The sequence below is a fragment of the Caretta caretta genome, chromosome 1, assembly GCF_965140235.1.
Source record: "Caretta caretta isolate rCarCar2 chromosome 1, rCarCar1.hap1, whole genome shotgun sequence".
Classification (NCBI taxonomy): domain Eukaryota; kingdom Metazoa; phylum Chordata; order Testudines; family Cheloniidae; genus Caretta; species Caretta caretta.
In genome coordinates this window covers 137,966,619-137,987,282 of record NC_134206.1, presented here as the reverse complement: position 1 = coordinate 137,987,282, position 20,664 = coordinate 137,966,619, and the positions used below count along the sequence as shown (strand labels likewise).

The 20,664-nt window shown below is 41.1% G+C and overlaps 2 protein-coding genes and 1 long non-coding RNA gene across 4 annotated transcripts in view; 2 read left to right on the top strand and 1 right to left on the bottom strand.

The window, feature by feature from the left end:
- The window catches only part of CLTRN (collectrin, amino acid transport regulator), a 41,393-nt gene that overhangs the window by 119 nt on the left and 20,610 nt on the right, over positions 1-20,664 (top strand). The window contains exons 1-2 of one of the 2 annotated variants that reach the window (XM_048861611.2): positions 13,875-13,982; positions 14,379-14,437. In XM_048861611.2, coding sequence (XP_048717568.1) covers positions 13,916-13,982; positions 14,379-14,437 — 126 coding nt within the window. In that variant the 5' untranslated portion in view covers positions 13,875-13,915. Of the gene's footprint in view, positions 1-13,874; positions 13,983-14,378; positions 14,438-20,664 lie in introns of those variants that run through there. The other variant, XM_048861618.2, reaches the window with a different exon arrangement.
- LOC125641562 (uncharacterized) lies at positions 460-10,789 on the top strand. Its single transcript, XR_007358085.2, has 4 exons — positions 460-540; positions 1,815-4,862; positions 5,221-5,369; positions 9,726-10,789. It is a non-coding gene; the product is annotated as an uncharacterized LOC125641562 (long non-coding RNA).
- LOC125641556 (large ribosomal subunit protein eL34) lies at positions 805-1,183 on the bottom strand. The gene has a single exon (XM_048861670.2). It carries the CDS (start codon positions 1,178-1,180, stop codon positions 827-829), a length of 354 nt encoding a protein of 117 aa, XP_048717627.1. The 5' UTR covers positions 1,181-1,183; the 3' UTR covers positions 805-826.

The window sequence follows — 20,664 nt, the reverse complement described above, 5'->3', positions numbered from 1 at the left end:
AAACGGCGCATGCACGACACGGGGACGACGGCTAAACCTGCGCATGCGGAGGGGTGAGTGTCGGCTGCGGTGCGCATGTGCGGCGGGCGGGGCGAAGGGACGCGGGGGCGGGATTGGTGCTGTGATTTGATCCCAGACGGGGGGGGGTTGTGCTCGTGCGCGCGCCTCTTTCCTCGGGGACCCGTGAGCCCCTCCGCGCGCTCGGCGTGTCACACAGGGCCGGAAATACCCCTGGGGAGGGGGTGGCCGCGCGGGCACAAGCCGGTCCGGAGAGAGGCGAGGCCCTGGCACGTCACGGCCACTCACCCCGCCCCGCGTTTGCTTGTCCAGCCGTTGGGTCCCTGCGCGCGCCCGTTGCAGCCGCCGCCGCTGCTGCTGCTGCTGCCCCCTCCCGGCCCCCGCCCGCGCGCACGCGCAGGCCGCGCTGGAGCGAGGCAGGAGCCCGGCGCTGCCGCCGAGCGGCAGAGGCTGGTGCCGAGCGGCGGAAAACAGGCCACGCCCAGTGCGGTGCGCGGGGGGCCGTCGTCACGCGCACGGAAGGTGACTTGCGTAGTTTAAGGGATGGGCCCGGGGCCTGTGGCCGCATAGTTTGCGCAGAGTGGATCTTAAATCCTTAAAACTCTTGGGGGGGCGGGGGAGCCCTCTCTCCAAGTTACGGCCTTGCAGGTGTGCTTGGCTGAAGCCTGGCCCTAAAGTGCTCCGTGCGCGTCTTGCTGCAGTGCCTGGCTGTACCGGGCCGGGGGGGGGGCTTCTTCCCAGTGCTAACCACTCCTTCACTTTTTTTGAAGTTTCATTTGTATTTATTAGGCAGGCAATACAAAGAGATTCACTTAGATTTCTGACTCTGCGCTTGTGCCTTCAACACTTTCACAACAGCCTTCTGCTCCTCAATAAGGAAAGCTGGTTTGAGTCTGTCACAGACACATTTAGCACACGTGGAACCGCCATAGGCTCTCCTAACCTGCTTCTTTGTTTTTGACAACCTTATAAGGACTTTAGGGTGCAAAGCACGAACACCGCGAAGTCTTCCTGGACACGCACTACATGCAGACTTTGGTGCCTTGCCAACTTTCTTAGTGTAAAGGTAAACAGTCCTGTTACCTGGTGTCCGGGACAGCCTGGTCTTGTTAGAGGCTGTGTCGTAGGACAACCTACGACAGTATGTCAGACGCTGAATCATTTTTTATAATTACCCCATATTTCTCACACACATGCACTTGGTTTCCACACCCAGAACCCAGAATTTCCAGCAGGGCATTCTCACTTTCTGTCCAAAATATCCCAGAGGAATTCTATCTTCCTGGACAGATGTGCTCTGTACAGGCTGGTAGGACACTACATTTGAAGTGTCTCTCTAGGACGGGGGAAAGAGGTGATATTTATTGTTTAGACAGTTTGGAACTAAATAATTATATCCAAGTCTGAGTGCAGGATCTGGGAATGTGCAGGAAATCCAAAACGTGGAATGGAGTCAAATTTCTCTGAAAAATTACTGTATATACTCGTTCATTAGCCCATTCTTTTATAAGCCGACCCCCCAAGATGGATAGGTAAAAACTGTATGACTCTTTCATAAGCCGACCCTATATTTCAGGGCTTGGCAAACTTTGGCTTTCGGCCCGTCAGGGTAAGCCACTGGCAGGTTGGGACATTTTGTGTATATGACATAACTGGAATATGTTTTGTACTACATATGCCATGTAACATATCTCTGCAAAGGTTATGATCTACTAAATATATTCATCCTATTTGTATGCATGTATCTTTTTTATTTGAAGTTATGAATATTGGCTGTGTACTTGTTTGATTTTCAGTTGCCTCAGTAAGGCATTTGGTCAGCTTCTTAAGAACGGAATTTGCAAGTGTCCAATCAAGAAACACTTGACGGACAGTGGAACCTTGGAAGACTCCAATCCACATAAGAAGTCTACCTGAGGATGTTCAAGATAGCATGTGAACAATGGCTGCCACCTGTAAAGTTCTGAGTCATGCATGGACATGTGACTTGCCCATGTGACTCCCAAAACTTCAGCTTGTAGCTACGTTCTGCATAGGAGAGAGAAAGGGGTCTCCACCCACAAGAGACAGTCTATGTAAGCCCCTGGGAGACCCCTCCATTCTGTCTTCAGCTGGTTCAAGAGATAGCCTCTCCACCCCAAAGGATACCTGAAAGAAGCTGGAACAAAGGATAGTAACTACACAGGTGTGAGTGATTGCTGGACCCAGACTAGAAGGAGGCTAGTCTGTAAAAGAGGTTTATTGGAACATCTCTGAGGGTGAGATTTTATCTGTATTCAGCTTCTTACTGGATTAGGCGTAGACGTGCGTGGTTTATTTTATTTTGCTTGGTAGTTCACTTTGTTCTGTCTGTTATTACTTGGAACCACTTAAATCCTACTTTTTGTATTCAATAAAATCACTTTTTACTTATTAATTAACCCAGAGTATGTATTAATACCTGGGGGGGGGGACAGCTGTGCATATCTCTATATCAGTGTTATAGAGGGCGAACAATTTGAGTTTTCCTGTATAAAACTTTATACAGGGTAAAATGGATTTATTTGGGGTTTGGACCCCATTGGAGCTGGGTACCTGGGTGTTGGAGACAGGAACACTTCTTAAGCTGTTTTCAGTTAAGCCTGCACCATTTGGGGGATGTGGTTCAGACCTGGGTCTGAGTTTGTAGCAGGCAAGCGTGTCTGGTTCAAACCAGGCAGGGCACCGAAGTCCCAAGCTGCCAGGGAAAACGGGCTCAGAGGTGGTCTCGGCACATCAATTGGCAATCCCCAAGGGAGTTTCTGTGATCCAGCCCGTCACAGTATGTTTAGTTACATTTCCATTATTTTAATGATAGTCAGTATGGGTCCAATCCAACTTCTGACTGAATAATGGGAGTTTTTCATTTACTTTAATAGGAGCTGGATTGGGCCCTATATCCTCCAACATTGACCTATCATTTGGGGACCCCATGTTCACTTGGAATCTGATCCTGCACATTTTTGAGTACTTCAAGAGGTGCTGAGTGCCCTGTGATCCCTCTGAACTCCGTGGAACTGCTAGTCATCTTATAGGGTTGGGTCCATACTGCCTTTAGTTACATTTCCGTGAATGATTAAATGCTGACAGTAGCACATTGCACATAAGAGTTAATTTTTAGTCCCAAGTGGTAGTGATTAACTTTCTCAGAATTTAAAACTATTAGTTGGTCAAACAGAAAAAACAGGATTAAGCACAGCTATGGTTGTTAATTAACTTATATGACAGCTGTCAATAAAGAGAGAAAGTGGGGTAAGGTACTGTCTTTTATTTTGGACCAACTTCTGTTGGTGAGAGAGACAAGCTTTTAGTCTCTCTCACCAAGAGAAGCTGGTCCGTTCAAAGATATTCCCTCACCCACTTTGGTCTCAGGATATTAGAGAGACAACATGGCTACAACAACACAGATATCAATAAATACTTGTTTCTTGGGACTTTCCATTTCAAAGGCATTTAAATGTGGGGAGGAAACAGAATAGTACCTTGCTAAATCTACTTTAATTGTCACGGGAGATAACTGCAAATCAAAGTCATATACCTACTTCAATGCATATCTCAGCCTTACCTCGACATGCTTAAAAATCAAAATGAAGGTATAATTTTATGTATATACTTATAAATTCTATAGATATTTTTGAGGATTCTACTATTTAGAAATATCAGTTATCTTGTATTTTGAACCAGTCAGTCATATTCATGTTTAGGGAGGTTGTGGAATCTCCAGCATTGGAGATTTTTTAGAGCAGGTTAGACAAACACCTGTCAGGAATGGTCTAGATAACATTTAGTCCTGCCACGTGTGAAGGGGACTGGATTAGATGACCTCTCGAGGTCCCTTCCAGTTCTATGATTCATACTAAATTATTTGCACTAGTTCAATGATATTTCTAAGAAGTTAATCAAATATCAGATTCTGTGTTGCTGTCTCTTGTAATTCAAAGATGGCTAAAAAGGATTTTCTCTCATAAAGTCATTACAAAAGATGAACAGTTTCAAAACTTTTTATGTTGAATTTTTTTAAAATGTTTTTAGATGCACCATATGTGCATCTAAAAATGTCATGTGAATGTTTTGACGAATGATGTGTAAACATATGAGTACACACGTGCAAGCAGATTTACACATCAAATCAGAAGGGAAGAAGAGTGGGTTTGAAAAAGACTTGTACATGCATTTGAATTTCTCATTGTGAACATATGAAGGATAATTCCAAAATGGTGTGTGCCTTTTACAGTTATGCTGATATGCTCAGCTTGTAGCATAAAAAGACATGAACTTGTGATACCCTATATCTCCTTTTCTAGCATTTTTACTGGTATGTCTTCGAGCTGGCTGGATGACGACAGTTCCATTTAGAATGATTTCAAAATTTGGCTTCATTTCAGATCGGAGGAATTATTTTTTTTGTCTTTTGCTCAAAATGTTTTGTTTCAACAAAATCAGAATGTTTCATTTTGATTTCTGCTTTCTAAAACAATTATAATAAATTGGGGAAAAAAGTAATTTGAAAATGAAAAATCAAAGCATTTTATTCTAACAATATCAAAACAAGGTTTATAGAGACTATTATGTCAACTTTATAAGCTTTGTAGGTCTTCCTGGGCTGGAAAACAACTGGTTTAAACAGCGCTTCAGTGCGTGTGTGTGTGTGTGTGTGTGTGTAATGAGTTCCAGAAAAAAGGAAGGTAGCCTTATTTTTGATAATCTCTGATCCTCAGGTATTTGATGTGTTTCACAGTTTTCAGTAAATTCAGGCAGAGGAGGCCAACTAGAAAATGTATGACAGAAATTTGAGGAGTAATACAGTCCATGTAAAATTGAAACAGGTGAGTTTTTTTTTTTTAAACAAAGAGTACAAAAAGAAGGTGAAACCATTGAAGAGTTTGTGACTGGTGTAAGGCTGAAAGAGCCAATCATGCATTTTTGGGGGATATCTCTGATTGTAACTGTGGGGCACCTTCATGGGATGAGGGTGGGCACCTCTCCCATCCTTTCTGGCTGAAGGGGTTGCTGTTGTGCCTGTTTGGTGTGCAGGATACAGTTTCCTAGCTGTACGTCTTAGGTAGCCTGCTCCCCCACCTCCGAGCATGACCACAGTCCAAACAAATAAAAAGGCAAACAAAGTAATTCTGCAGCCACAAAACAGTCAGGCTCACCTTACTTTTCTCTGCATTTGCTGTGAAGGTGGCTGGGTTCCTAATGCTCCCCCTCCCCCACAACAGTCTGAGAGCCCCAGTTTGAGCACTCTGGGCTCAAATGAAAAGTACAGTGAAGATGGTCCCTCTACCTCTCCAGAGGGCTCAGGTGGCAGAGGTTCTTCAGCAGCTTTTTGGGTAAGTAGCTGTGGTCTGTGGTGCTAGGGAGCTCTAGCTCTGCTTCCCTCTAAGCAGGGGTGTGCACAAAGGGGGGCAAGCAGAGGCACAACCCCCCAGTAATCTACAGGGTCACAGAACTCTTCTGGCCTCAGGGCTGCAGCTAGGGTTACCACATTTGAAATGCAAAAAAAACTGGCATCACCCCGCCCCCAATACATGCACACAAGGCAAGCCCACCACAACACTAGCCCCCAATCACAAGGCAACTCTGCAACCATTCGTTCTCCTCACTCACACATGACTCAAACCCCTCTCTCACACATGCGTAGTGCACTTGTGGGTGGGTGGGTAGATTGCTGTATTTTCAACAGTTTTGATCTGTTATTGCTTAAACTGCAGAATTGGAAACACTGGAGCTGTACTCAGAAACTTTTAACATTAGATATCCCAGTGTATTGGGATAGTAATGCAAATCTTTAGATCCACATTAAAAAAAAATTCAGCAGATTAAATTATTTTTCTGGCAACTGGCAAATCCATTAAAAAAACATCCAGGCTGGTCAAATACTGGCCAGGTAGTAACCCTAGCTGTGGCAGGGTCACAGAGTTCCTCTGGCACCGGGGCCGCAGCAGGGAGAGCGAGCTCCTCCAGCCCTGGGGCCGTGATGGGAGCTGAGAGCTCCTCTAGCCCTAGGGTGTGGTGGGGGCACAGATCTGGCCCCCCGGCCAGAGGAGCTCTCTCTCCTCACCATGGCCCCAGGGCCAGAGGAGCACTCTCTCTCTCCCTGCTGCGGCTCCGGGGCCAGAGGAGCTGTCTGACCCTGCCGCAGCCAAGTACTTGTGGATACATTTATTTAGATGGCTCCACAGCACATGGATTTTCATTGAAATGGTGAGTGTACTGCTGTGTATTTCTATGCATGTATATTCTATGCATATGATGTGTATGTGTTGATAGGATTTAATGTGTATATAATATGTGGGTGTTTAACGTGCCCCTCCAAAAGCAGTCAAATTTAAATTCCTGCACATGCCCCTGCCTCTAAGTGCCACCTGCACTGGGCTGGGATCCTCCCTTTTAAGGAGCCTCCCCTATCCTGGTGCAACAGGTTGGGGCTGATTGTTCCCAGAGAGCTCTTTAATCCCTTCCTGACCAGGCTGAGAACCTATCCCACCACAGGAGACTGAGTCCTTATTTAAGAGACCAGATTGTGATTGGAGAGACTACTGAAAGACCAGAATTAACCCTCAACAAAGCAATTAGAATTTGCCAAGGAGCAGAAATCCCTCAGTTCAGAATGAAGCTTATGGAGCATGGACAGTGCTCTGATGCTGTAGACATGATAGAGAATCCAAAATACAAAAGAAAATAAACCTGAGGCAAAAAAGCATGTGGAGCTCAGAGTCCAGCAAAAACAGTACATGAGGCTGCACAATCAAGACAATGCCCAGCATATGGGAAAAGGCGCAAGGCGTGAAATTGAGTACATCACTTTGCAAGAGTTTTCAAGCACCAGCACAGTATGCACAGTATGGACGATCACCACACCACTAGCTTCTTTTTAGGAGCAGTGAACGTTGTTGCAGTAGAAGACAACTGAACTGTCAATCTGAAAGCATAGGGGACATTTATTACTTTTAAGTTGGCCACTGGTGCACAAGACAATGTGTTGCCAGAAACAGTGATAAAAGCACTAAAAGAAAAGCCACAGATAGTGGAGGGTAAATGGGAGACACTCCTGGCTTACGGTGGTGAGTATATTACCACTTGAGGTATATGTGAACTAAATGTATGGGTAAATAACAAATTGGAAAAGATATAATTTGTAACAGTACCAAGGAAAACAGCACCCATTGTTGGGTTAAAAGTGTGTCAAGCCCTTGGTCTCATCGAGAGGGTGCGTTCATTGGACGCCAAAGCAACTGAAGAGTTGGAGGATGTCTTACATGGGATAGAGAAGCTCTCACCAGAGTACAGAATAGATATGAAAGAGCCTATGCATCCCACATTCAACCTCAGGCAGAAACTAAAAGATGTGCCGGATAGGCTCATTACTCTAAGAATCATAATATAAATAGAAAATCAACAGAGCGGGTACACTTGTTTGTCATTCTGAAAAAAGACTGAACCCTTCACTTTGGTATAGACCCAAAAGATTTAAATATGTAAAAGGGAACATTTTCCATTACATGGAACAGAAGACATTTTTGGGGAGATGGCTGATGCCAGATGTTTTTCAGTTTGATGCATCAGCAGGATTCTGGCAGGTGCCCTTGCAAAAACAGGACACATTTATTCACATTCAGCATCCCTTTTAGGAGACACTGTTTCCACCGACTGCCATTTGGCTTGTGTTTGATACCCAAGGTGTTTAACTGGAAAATGCAGCAAATTTTTTGTGGTATAGAAGGTGCTAAGGTTTACATAGATAATTGTTTTGATTTGAGCGGGCAAAAATAGTAGATGAGCATGACCAGAGGCTCCAAGTAACCTTGGAAGGAACCAGAGCTGCTGGAATAAAGATAACCAAAATATATATGCCATGTAATGGAAATAACATATCTGGGAGAGAAGAGAGCACAGCGAAGTGAACAGATAGATCACAGTAAGGCTGAGGCCATCACCATCATGCCTGCCCCAGTAGCCCAGGAAGAGGTACAACAATTTATTGGAATTGTGAACTATATAGGGAAATTTGTACCTAATCTAGTTGCCTGTACCAGCAACCTGAAAATATTCCTTTGCAAAGATGTCTAATGAACATGGGATGCAAATCTTACTAAGGATTTTGAGAAACTGAAGAAGTGAATTAAAGAAGCCTCAGCTGTGAGGTACAGTGAGGGTAAGCACAAAAGTAAGTTGTCCACAGATACCTTCAAGGAGCGTAGGTGCAGTCCTCTTACAGTAGTACTGTAGAACCTCAGAGTTATGAACACTAGAGTTACAAACTGACCAGTCAACCACATGCCTCATTTGGAACCAGAAGTAAACTGTCAGGCAGCAGAGACCAAAAGAAAAAAAGGAAATACAGTACTGTGTTAAACGAAAAAATAAAGGGAAAGCAGCATTTTTCTTCTGCATACTAAAGTTTCAAAGCTGTATTAAGTTTCAAAACTGTACAATGTTCAATTGTAAACTTTTGAAAAAACCATAATGTTTTTTTCAGAGTTACATACAACCTCCATTCCCAAAGTGTTCGTAACTGAGGTTGTACTGTATAGTCAAAACTGGAGACCAGTGGCTTATGTGTCACAGGCACTAATAAAAACTAAGTGTCCATATGTTCAAATAGAGGAGGTAACTTTGGCCTTAGGTAATGGATGTAAAATGTTTCATGTCTTTATTTATGGGAGGCCTACATTAGCTGAAATTGACCATTACCCACTTATTGCCGTTGCCAAAGAGGACTTGCAAACATTCTCCTGAGAATACAGAGATTAATTTTGCAGATTCAAATGTATGATTTTCAGATTGAATACAAACCTCACAGAGATTAGGTGGTTGCAGATACACACTCTAGAGCATTTGACAAAAATGCAGTGAAGCAAAGTCCAGAGCTAGAGTTAGTACATGTCAACCTTATTTTAAAAAAACAACACCCCTGTCTGGACTCAGATGAATTGTAGACTGTGATTGCCACAGCTACTGCTCAGGATTAGACCGTGCAGAAAGTCATTGTTTTAATAGGGTGGCCAGGGCAGCTTATTCCGAGCCCCTATTTATCAGTTTAAGGGGAAGTTGTCAGTATTAGATGGGATTTTATTTAAAGGCACCAGGATGGTGATTCCTAAGATGTTGCAGAAAAATATGTTAAAAAGGGTATATGAAGGTCATTTCATGATTGAAAAAATCTAAGAGAATGTCAAAGACATTTTATACTGGCCTCAAATGAGCAGTGACACTGAGGAAGCAGTTATAGCTTATTTCATATGTCAAAAATACATGGCAAGTCAAATAAGAGTTCATGTTGGTGGTACAGGAAAAATGGACCCCTTGGAAAAAAGTAGTCCGTTTTTTCCAGCCAATATTAAAAAAAAAAAAAAAGTACTTGTTCTGGACTGTTTATTCACTCTTCCCTGAGATAGCTTTCTTATAAAATACTGCAACTGAATATTTTGCATTTGTGATTGTACATATCAAATCTGTTTTTGCTAGCCACGGTATATTTGACATAATGTATGACAGTGGGCCACAGATTCATGGACGTGAGTTTAAGCAGTTTGAAGTGTAGTACAGGCTTGGACGTTTAACTGCTAGTTCCATTATTCCCAGTCCAACTGGTTGATGGAAAATGGTGTCAAAATAATAAAGCACCTACTGAAAAGGGATGTGGAGTCAGACTCTGACCCATATTTAACATTGTCTAATTACAGAATGGGCACCAATAAAAATGGGCTGTCACCTGCTGCCATTTTATTCAACGGAAAACTGAAAACAAGAATGCCTGATGTCAGAGTCACTGGAGACTTGCAAATGTATAAACAGACAGGGCAAAACAAAAAAATCAGGATCCTGGGAGCTGCCACCACTTCATGAAAATGATGCTGTGCATCTCTGTGATAGGAAACAGTGTTAAAGAAATGTGCTTGCTTAGAAAGTGCTGTGTAGTAACTTATAATGGGTGGCAGTTACAGCTGTCATGCCTTGGGAAAGAAAGGAAAACACAGACGCTGGCCTATTTAGGCAGTCTGATTTGCTGAAGATATCAATGTGAGCAAGGAACTGTGCAGCCTGGGGGAAAGGTGACACAGTCTGTACCCCTGTGTTCACCCCTTTTACAGGACGATGATAAATGTTGTGCAAAGTATACCTTATGAGGTATCATTTGAAAACTCATAATTTGCTGATCATTATTGCCCTGGTAAAATATGTTGGGCAACATTGAATGTAAAGCTATAAGACTTCTCCATATGGTATTACTAAGACATGATCCAAGTCTGAGGGGAGGAGCTATAAACAAGTTCCTCAGAGACAAAAGGCTAGCCAATGCCTCAGCCAGGTGTCAAGAAAATCAAACGGACCATCACCTGGTTAAGTGGCTATTCTTTGGCAGGAAAGAGGATGTGGGTGAAAATCTACATCTTGATAAAGAAACAGATGGGGGTTCCTGTCCACATAGACTTTCTGTCTCCTGAACATCAGCTGGAAATGATTCCTGAAGAAGAGAAAGAAGTGTAAGAGTGTAAGAAGTGTAAGAAGAGACACCCCATATGATTCCTCCCTTTGTTTCTAACCACGGCACTTAACAGTTGAAGAACAAAGGAAACCGCATCAGACTGGGGGAGGGATCCTGACTGAAGGCGATACAGCCAGTAAGACCGCTGTAACATGCGATGAAAGAGACATCTGCTTTGAATTCACTTAGCTTAATAAGTTAGGTATTAGTTTTGCTTTACTTTTATTTTCTTGTAACCAGTTCTGACTTTTATGTCTCATTACTTGTAGTCACTTAAAATCTATCTTTCTGTAGTTAATAAATTTGTTTTATAGATTCATCTAAATCAGTGTGTTTGGATTGAAGAAGTGGGGAAACTCCATTTGGGATAACAGGATTTGTGCATATCATTTTCTATTAATAAAACAACAACTTTATATGAGCTTGTATTGTCCAGGAGGGTACTGGGCAGTACAAGATGCACGTTTCTGGGGAAAGTGCAGGACTGCAAATTTGCTGGTGTTACTTTGCAGCATAATTAATGAGTGGCTGGTTATAGCAGTCATACAATATAACTGGGGGTAACTTACATGTTGGAGGCTGTGTGTGAATAGACCAGGAGTGGTAGCTCTTACAGCAAAGCAGTGTAAAAGGCACCCCAGGTTGGAGAATTGAAGGGACACAATTGTTCATCAGTCCAGATTGTACACTGGGTAATGTCACAGAGGGAGAGAGATGTTGGTCTCTGCCCAAGAGTGGTGTTGGCTGAGGAGCCAGGAACCTAGAGCGGATGCCTTTGGTAGACCACAGAGCAAGAAATACACGTGCAGTTGCCGTGAACTGTGACATTGAAAATTTTTGTGTGCTCTCCTTTTGATGCACATGCATAAATCCTGTTAGTCTAAACCATCATTAAAAATGAATACACCAGTTCCTTTGTTTTCATATGCACAAATATGCATCTGAGCAGACAACAGAATTACCTGTCTGGAAATAGTAAACTGGTATCCATGAATCAATATGCTTTAGTCTCTTCAGAAACTGGGAGACCAGTTTTTTTGTAGCAGGTAGCTATTTCCGAAAACAAGATTAAATTCATAGATGAGACAGTTCCTAGTTATACTGCTGCCCGCTTCTTAATAACAATGTCACCTGAAAGTGAGAACAGGCGTTCGCATGGCACTGTTGTAGCCAGGATTGCAAGATATGTACGTACCAGATATGCTAAATATTTGTATTCAACAAATTGATAAATTAAACAGTAATAAGTCACCAGAACCAAACAGTACTCACCCAAAAATTCTGAAGGAACTCAAGTATGAAATTGCAGAACTATTAAGTGTGGTATGTAACCTATCATTTAAATCAGCTTCTGTATCATATGACAGGCGGATAGCTAAAATGACACCAATTCTTAAAAAAGGCGCCAGAGGCAGTCCTGGAAATTACAGGCTGGTAAGCCTAACTTCAGTACCAGGCAAATTGGTTGAAACTATAGTAAAGAACAGAATTATCAGACACGTAGATGAACATGATTTGTTGGGGAAGAGTCAACATGGCTTTTGTAAAGGGAAATCATGCCTCACCAATCTATTAGAATTCTTTGAGGGGGGGTCAACAAACATGTGGACAAGGATGATCCAGGAGATATAGTATACTTGGACTTTCAGACCGCCTTTGACAAGGTCCCTCATCAAAGGCTCTTAAGCAAAGTAAGCAGTCATGGGATGAGAGGGAAGGTCCTTTCATTGATCAGTAATTGGTTAAAGGACAGGAAACAAAGGGTAGGAATAAATGGTCAGTTTTCAGAATGGTGAGAGGTAAATAGTGGTGTCTCCCAGGGATCTGTACCGGGACCAGTGTTCAAGACATTCATAAATGATCAGGAAAAAGGGGTAAACAGTGAGGTGGCAAAATTAGCAGATGATACAAAATTACTCAAGATAGTTAAGTCCAAAGCAGACCGCAAAGAATTACAAAGGGATCTCACAAAACTGAGTGACTAGGCAACAAAATGGCAGATGAAATTCAGTGTTGATAAATACAAAGTAATGCACACTGGAAAACATAATCCAGAGCTAAACGAGCTGTTCCAACTCAAGAAGGAGATCTTGGAGTCATTGTGGATAGTTCTCTGAAAACATCTGCTCAACATGCAGTAGCAGTCAAAAAAGCTAACAGGATATGAGGAACCCTTTGGAAAAGAACAGATAATAAGACAGAAAATGTGTCACTATATTAATCCATGGTACGCCCACATCTTGAAAACTGCATGCAGTTCTGGTTGCCTCTTCTCAAAAAAGATATAATAGAATTGGAAAAGATACTGAGAAGGACAACAAAAATTATTGAGGGTCTGAAACAGCTTCCATGTGAGGAGAGATTCAAAATGCTGGGACTTTTCAGCTTGGAAAGGAGATGACTAAGATGGAATATGATAGAGTTCTGTAAAATTGTGAATGGTGTGGAGAAAGTGAATAAGGAAATGTTATTCACCCCTTTACATAACACAAGAACCAGGGGTCTCCCAATGAAATTAATCGGCAGCAGGTTTAAAACAAACAAAAGGATGTACTTCTTCACACAACACAGAGTCAACCTGGTGAACTCATTGCCAGAGGATGTTGTGAAGATCAAAAATATAATGGGGTTCAAAAAAGAACTAGAAAAGTTCATGGAGGATAGGTCCTTCAATGGCTGTTAGCCAAGATAGGGATGCAGCCCCATGCTCTGGGTGTCCCTAGCCTCTGACTGCCAGAAGCTGGGAGTTGATCACTAGATGATTGCCTGTTCTGTCCATTCCTTCTGAAGCACCTGGCAGGGACCACTGTCAGAAGACAGGATACTGGGCTAGATGGATCACTGGTCTGACCCAGTGTGGCCGTTCTTCTGTTTATGTTAAGGCCATTTGTCAGGCAAATCGAACCTTCTAGCTAAACTTGGTTGCATTTTCTCTCAGAACTTGTCAACGTTGCACAATGGCAGCACAATGCAACTTCACATCCTGTGAGTGATAGCACATCACACAGGTACTAGACCTGCAGATAGACCTTGAATTAAGTACCTTATGATCTCAGACATTTTTGGTATGTGTTGGAGATCATGACCAAAAAGACCAGAAAGTATAGCTATGGCTAGCATATGAAGTTTTTTGATTGTTTTAGGAAATAGCTTGGAGGAAGAAAATTAAATGTGTTTTCTCTCTCTCTTTGCTAAAGAGAAAAAAGTAAATAGAAAATGGTTCTTTCCAATGACAGTTTTAGCTAAAATAATGGGGTTAATTATTAAACCTTTTACTTAGTTGCTCATTTTTTCTGCTGATGCTTTAATCCTGGGTCACAGAAAGTTTAAGACTGCTTTACTGTGGTGACTTTTTTCTTTTTGCCACAAGTTTTCCAGTCTGAAAGGATGTTAGGGGTTTTGCTGCTTGCTTTCTCCTTGGTTACCATTGCTCATTCTGACTTCTGCAGGCCAGGTAAGTTTTGCAATTGAGCCTCATCCTTTATCAGTTAAATGTCTCAACTTGGTGAACACTTTCAAAGCTGGCCACTTAGACTTATTAGACTGTAACACTTCTGTATAGAGTTTGAGGGTGTATACTCTGAGCCTTCGCCTCTTTTGTGAGTTTGTGAATAGGTTGCTAAAGCCAACCTTATTCTATTTTGAAGAGATCATGGTTAAAATCATATTGAGAATCCACGGTGTCCAGGCTTGTTCACACTAATAATGTTGAGGTCTCCTAATCATGTAATAAGATACATTTAGAAGCTTTTATGCTCTGATCTGTAATACAGTTGGAAAAGTAAATAATTTAAAAACCAATTTTCTAAGATTATTTTTCTGTTTATTGCTTTCTTTTTCTTTGTCTCAGATGCACAGAATGCTTTCAAAGTACGGATTAGTATCAAAACAGCTTTGGGAGATAATGCAGTAAGTAGAGTATCTTCATGTATTCTTTCTGACTGAATAACTGACTAAGTAGAGCTAATTTAAACGGTAAAATCTCTGAGCGGACAATTTGCACTGATGTCCTCACTGTAATAAACTGCCCATCAAGTCATAATTCAGGTATTAGTTTCTTGAGGTTAGGATAGCATTTGTCTAAAACAAACGTCCTTTAACAGTAAGTATAAAGCATACCTCTTCATAAAGAGAATGTTCCATGTACATTATTTCAGACAGCACTTTGAGATATTGTACCTTCAGTATGAAAAGTGCTATGTAAATACAAATTCTGTCTCTCCTAGTTTGGCTAAAGCTGCTCTGCTTGAGAATGCTAAATGTAAAGGCAAGCAAGTTTTGGCAGATAAGCAGGAAAAGACTTACATCTTCTTTAGTTTTTATTTTATTTCAGACTTCAGATCAGTGAACAGAACCCATCAATTCATCCCCAGTTTCAAATACTTACAGTATATCTGCTGTATGTTACAGGGTTCAACATTGAATTAGATATGAAATGTCTTGAACTTTTCTTTATTGGAAGACAAGAACCCAGTTATGCTAGAAGCCTGGGAAATAAACTGCCACAGTAACATGTTGTAAGAGGTATTTGTTTCAGATATGCAAGCTCTTTTTATGGCACAGGAAACTATTCCCAAATAAAACTGAAATGTGAAATAATTTAAATCTACGTGAGCAGGGACTTGATTGTGATAGAAAGTGCAACAGCCAGAACAAATAGGGAATAGATTCTCAGGATATATGTTAAAGTATTTGTCTTTGAAAATCAATATTTAAATCAGCTTTCCTTGGCTAAGAAACTTTAATAAAAACAGATTAAATTGGATTGTTTTAAAATATATTTAAAATAACATAATCCTGCAACAGAAAATATGATGAAATTGTACCTGACACTCACCTTGATTACAACTGTTTCCATTCTGAGCAAAGAATGAAAATGACAGTTCACAGTGTTTTCTCCCTTAAGAATAACATCATCTCTCTGACTGTAGTCAAATAAATATTTTTTCAGTTACATCACTCTTTACTGTTTTACTAAATTCTGCATCATAAAGCACCTAAGACCTGAAGCAGTAGCCCAAAAAGGTACCCCTTATTTTGGGTTTTGTTACAATAAAGTATTCCTCTAGTTGTTTTACACAGAATAAATTGTAGCTTATTTCTCACAGTATGAGAGGTTTGAATAAAGCTAGGACCTGCAACAATCTGATTTAGGATAGTTTTTACATCAACAACCTTTTTAGAATAGTTTGTTGACACACAGAAGTATCAACAGATGGTCAATAATTTCTTCTCTAGATGCACAACGAATGGTTACCTTTTTACAGTACTTCTAATGCCATCTGCAGATAAATTACATTCAAATATTTATAAATATACTCTAAAATTAATTCAGTCTTAATAATTTGGGGCACAATGCTATCTTTCCAGTTTTAACATGGAGGAGAGATAGTACAATCACATAAATTTCAGATGGAAAATACTTAGTCTCCTATTGCATCATTGATTAGATGCTCTGCTACTTAAATCTCTTTTATTCATTTCCAAATGAATGTGCAATATACAGTGATACAAGACTATAAGCAGTACTGGTATTTTAAATCTTGGATAGTAGGATCACCCATAAAGGTGTATATATCCAGGGGTTTAGCATATAGGTCTGTAGAGCTAACAAATAATAGCGAATAATGTAATCAATGATTTTTGCCTATTTTGTAATGGTAGCAAAGACAGACACCATTCTTTATCATGTTCAAGAATAAGACTGTTAATTCTTTGGTGCAGGGACCGTCATTTACTATGTTTATACAGCACCTCACACAATGGAGCCCGGACCTGGCTGGCCTGTTGGTGTTACTGTAATATACATATGATAATATTGTTACTTCTTTAGTTCAGATCATTATAGGTTATTACTGAGTTTCCTAAACTTTGTTGTCTGGACCAGTGGCTCTTAACCTTTCCAGACTACTATACCCCTTTCAGGGATCTGATTTATCTTGCGTACCCCCAAGTTTCACCTCACTTAAAAACTACTTGCTTATAAAATCAGAAATAAAAATAAAAGTGTCACAGCACACTGTCACTGAACAATGGCTTACTTTCTCATTTTTGCCATAGAATTAAAAATAAATCAATTGGAATATAAATATTGTACTTACATTTCAGCGTATAGTATATAGAGCAGTATAAACAACTCATTGTATGAAATTGTAGTTTGTACTGACTTCAGTAATGCTTTTTATGTAGCCTGTTTTAAAACTAGGCAAATATCTAGATGAGTTGCTGTTCGCCCTTGGAAAACCTCTCTGTACCCCCAGGTGTACACGTACCTCTGTTTGAAAACCATTGGTCTAGACCATTGGTGATCCCAGAGAGCCTCTGATCACATGGTACTGTATATCCTCTGTATTTCTAGCTACTAAATCACACTAAAGGGGAGCTGAAAATACAATAAATGCTTTACTAATATTTCTTTTCCATGTAAGCAGTTGCTGTAACTGACACACAGATGTTATTTCATCACCAATGGAGGGAATGTGATCACACAGTGAAGGGGAGATGATCTGCAAGATAATCCATTAAAATGGTTTTAACATGATGAAATAATTTGAGAACTCTGGTACTACTCAAATCCTTTTGATGACTGCCAGTCACCTAGGTATTTAGAGTGACAGAGTTAAATTAACAGGACCATACTGGCCAGGATGTAAATAAATACAATATGTGTTAAAGTCAATGATTGTTATGCCTTCTTAGGTCTAGGGTCAGTTTGACCCACAGAGTCAGACTTCTGAAGCATCACATTGCCTTCTGAATGCTAGATCTGCCTGTATAACTCTGCTACTTACAGAATACAGAAGATGGTATGTGCAATGGCTCTCTGATCAGCACAGAACCTGTAGTTTTAAATATTGCAGTTCTCTTTCACTGATAGTGTGCTATTGATTTCTGAATTGCAGGTGATGTGTTCAGAATATCTCTTGTACAAAGCAGTGCAATATGTGCATAAATAGTATGTAAAAAAGCCAAATTTGCACTCCACAGCTATTTAAAAATAAATGTATTTGGTAATGCTGCGCTACGCCCATTACCTATATTAGCGTGCACTGGAGCTTATATAGTCATCTGTTTTCAAGGCACCTCATGTGGATGTCTTGAGAGCTGGGCACATAGGTATAATGATGACTAGAACAGGGATTTCTTCCTCTTGGAGCTGTCCTGAAAAAGCACAATGGTGAGTCATGAGTCAATCAGTAATTCCATGAAGAAATAAGAGGAAGATCTTTTCTTTTAGCACTGTGAACAGTGCTGTGTTGTTTGAATGCGGATGTCCTTAAAATGATGAAAAATAGGTTTGTGGTTCTCATCTACATTCAGTGTTCTTTTATACTATATCTTTTATTTTTAAGTCTCAGCCTTTTTGTTGTTGCTGTCTCACATCTTCATCAGTTCTGTAGGAAGAAAGTTTAGGCCTTGGGACAGAGTCCTTTATTCAGACTACCATTCCGTCTTTCTATGTTCTTATGTTGGCATGCATCACCACTGTATGTTAGCACCATTCTTATTTCCTAGACCAGCGGCTCTCAACCTTTCCAGACTACTGTTTCTTTTTCAGGAGTCTGATTTGTCTTGTGTACCCCCAAGTTTCACCTCACTTAAAAACTACATGCTTACAAAATCAGACATAAAAATACAAAAGGGCACGGCACAGTATTACTGAAAAAATTGCTTACTTTCTCATTTTTACCATATAATTATAAAATCAATTGGAATATAAATATTGTACTTTCATTTCAGTGTATAGTATATAGAGCAGTATAAACAACTCATTGTATGAAATTTTAGTTTGTACTGAGTTCAGTAGTGCTATTCATGTAGGCTGTTATAAAACTAGGCAAATATCTAGATGAGTAGCTGTACCCCCTGGTTGGGAACCACTGTCCTAGATGTTAGCAATGGGCCCAAATGCTAACATTCAGATGTGGATCTGTATTTGAACATTACTTAAGTTCTGAGTTGTTACAGATTCCATGTCCAAGTTCAGCCTTATCTCAAATGGCCTATGTAAGGTCTCCTTATTTGGTGATGAGTAGTTTATACCATAGTTTATATAACCCACCTAGCCCCTGTCTCTTCTCCTGTGTGGATCCCAGGCCCCAAGGGAGGTGAGGATGGTATCATGCATGTGGCTCACATCCTTGTTTATGTGCAGGAGTGAAATCCCTGCACAGAGGTACCCTTCCTCCTCCTGCTCATGTGGCTGTCAGGGTTTAAAAATCAAAATTGGTCATTTTCACTATTATGTTTGGATCTGTATTATTATTTATGTTTGCACTGAAATTGCCCCCTCAGAAAAACAAACAAACAAACAGTTGCAAGCTGTGCAGCAGAGCTAAGTATCTGCTCTGCTGGGACAATTATAATGTGGATTTTTGAAAAGCTCATTTTATACTGAAAGCTACAAATTAGGTGTAGAAAGCAGTTTCTGACCTCCAATATTATCATTCCAACAAATTGTTAATTTCCAGCAAACTGCTGGAAGAAGGTTAAATCAACCTGTCATAGAAATGGCAATAGATGCAATCCTTGTGGTTGATTAGAATTAAATACAAAAAATAAAAGCCCATTGGACTTGTTGAAGCTGCCTGAAAACCTGAAATTGTGAAAACATTTCTTCATCAGGATAGCAGAGGACTAAACCAAAATAAATGGATGGAGCCTATATTTTGGTGGCATTTGTACTTACTGAAGCAGCCAGAGTGCCTCTTTCTTTTCTCCCTCTCTGTGTGCAGTAATAATCTGCAGTGTATTTGATGCTTTTTGTAACCAGGCTATAATCAGTGCGAAAGTGTCAAGTGCGCTGAATCAGCCTACTCCAAGGGATGTGTGTGGTGAGTGCTGAGATTGTCATTCCCAAGGCATGTCTAGACCAGCAGGACTTGTGTAAGTGTATGGAATCCCAGTAAGGCCTTTTGAAAATACTAGCAGACATGCCCTTAACCATGTTCCGATCCTGCCTCATTGTTCACCACTCTCAACTTGGTATTGCCAGCCCTCAGTGACTGCTTATATTCCTTTTAGAAAATTCCAGAAATGCCCATAGGACCCAAAACACCCTTTCAATGACCAGTCCATGCAAGTTTGTCAGTGTTCTGGCCTCAACCATTAAAACACCCAGTGAGAAGCATTATTATATCATCATAATAGAAGCCACTGACCGATCATACACTGAAGGCAAAGCAGTATTTCCAGAGCAGATTCTGAAAGCTGCCTTTTCAGAGATGTTACGTTCACCACATTGGTCTGCTATTACTCCTATGAAGAACTGTTATCCTGTACGTAGTTGTGAATGAAAATATATATAAGTGTTGTGTCATGCTAGTATATTTCTCTTTCTGCATATAGAAAACCTTGGTGAAATCCAGGCTGCATTGAAGTAAATAGCAAACCTCCAACTACATACCTCCCAACAATCCTAGGTTTCCTGGGATTGTCCTACTTTGACCCCCAAAGCCTCCTGTCATGGATAAAGTGACTCCTGTCCCAAGGGGCTGGCTGGGCCCAGCTCCCCACTCCGGGCATTGCGACCTGGGTCCTGGCACACGGGGTCACATTGCTGTTCAGGTTCGACCTGCCTCCCTGGTGACGGGCAGCATGGCACCCATCGCAGTGCCACTCAAATTTGGCCTGGCCACTACCCTATTATGGTGAAGGGAGCCAGGTCCAGACCTGTGGGACAGGAGCCGCTGCTGCGGGGTGAGTGCAGGGTGGGCTTGTCCTGCAACTCCCCAGGCCTCTGACCTGCTGGGGGCAGCACTCAACTCCCTCCAGCCACGGCCTTCCACTCCTCAGGGCAGCACCTGACACCCCCTCCTGTGGCAAGACCTGTCCAATACCACTGGAAACATTGGGAGGTATGCCATTGAATGTTATGGGGCTAGGATTTCAGCCACTGTATAGGAATGTACTTGTGGTTACTTTGTGGTTGTATCGAAATGTAAAATAATATGCCCAGTGGTTAAAATATGTTTTCCTTTAGCTGAATATCCTAATCTGTCCTAACATTTGCTTTGCTTTAACTTTAATTCTGCAATCATTTCAAAGTGCAGTTATAATCAGCAAATTGACTATATAAAATGACATCTTCTTACCCAAAGTTAATTTTTACTACTTTTTATACCCTTTACCACTAT

Coding starts and splice junctions, on each gene's coding strand:
- LOC125641556 (XM_048861670.2), bottom strand. CDS start 1,180: ATGATTCAGCGTCTGACATACTGTCGTAGGTTGTCCTACGACACAGCC.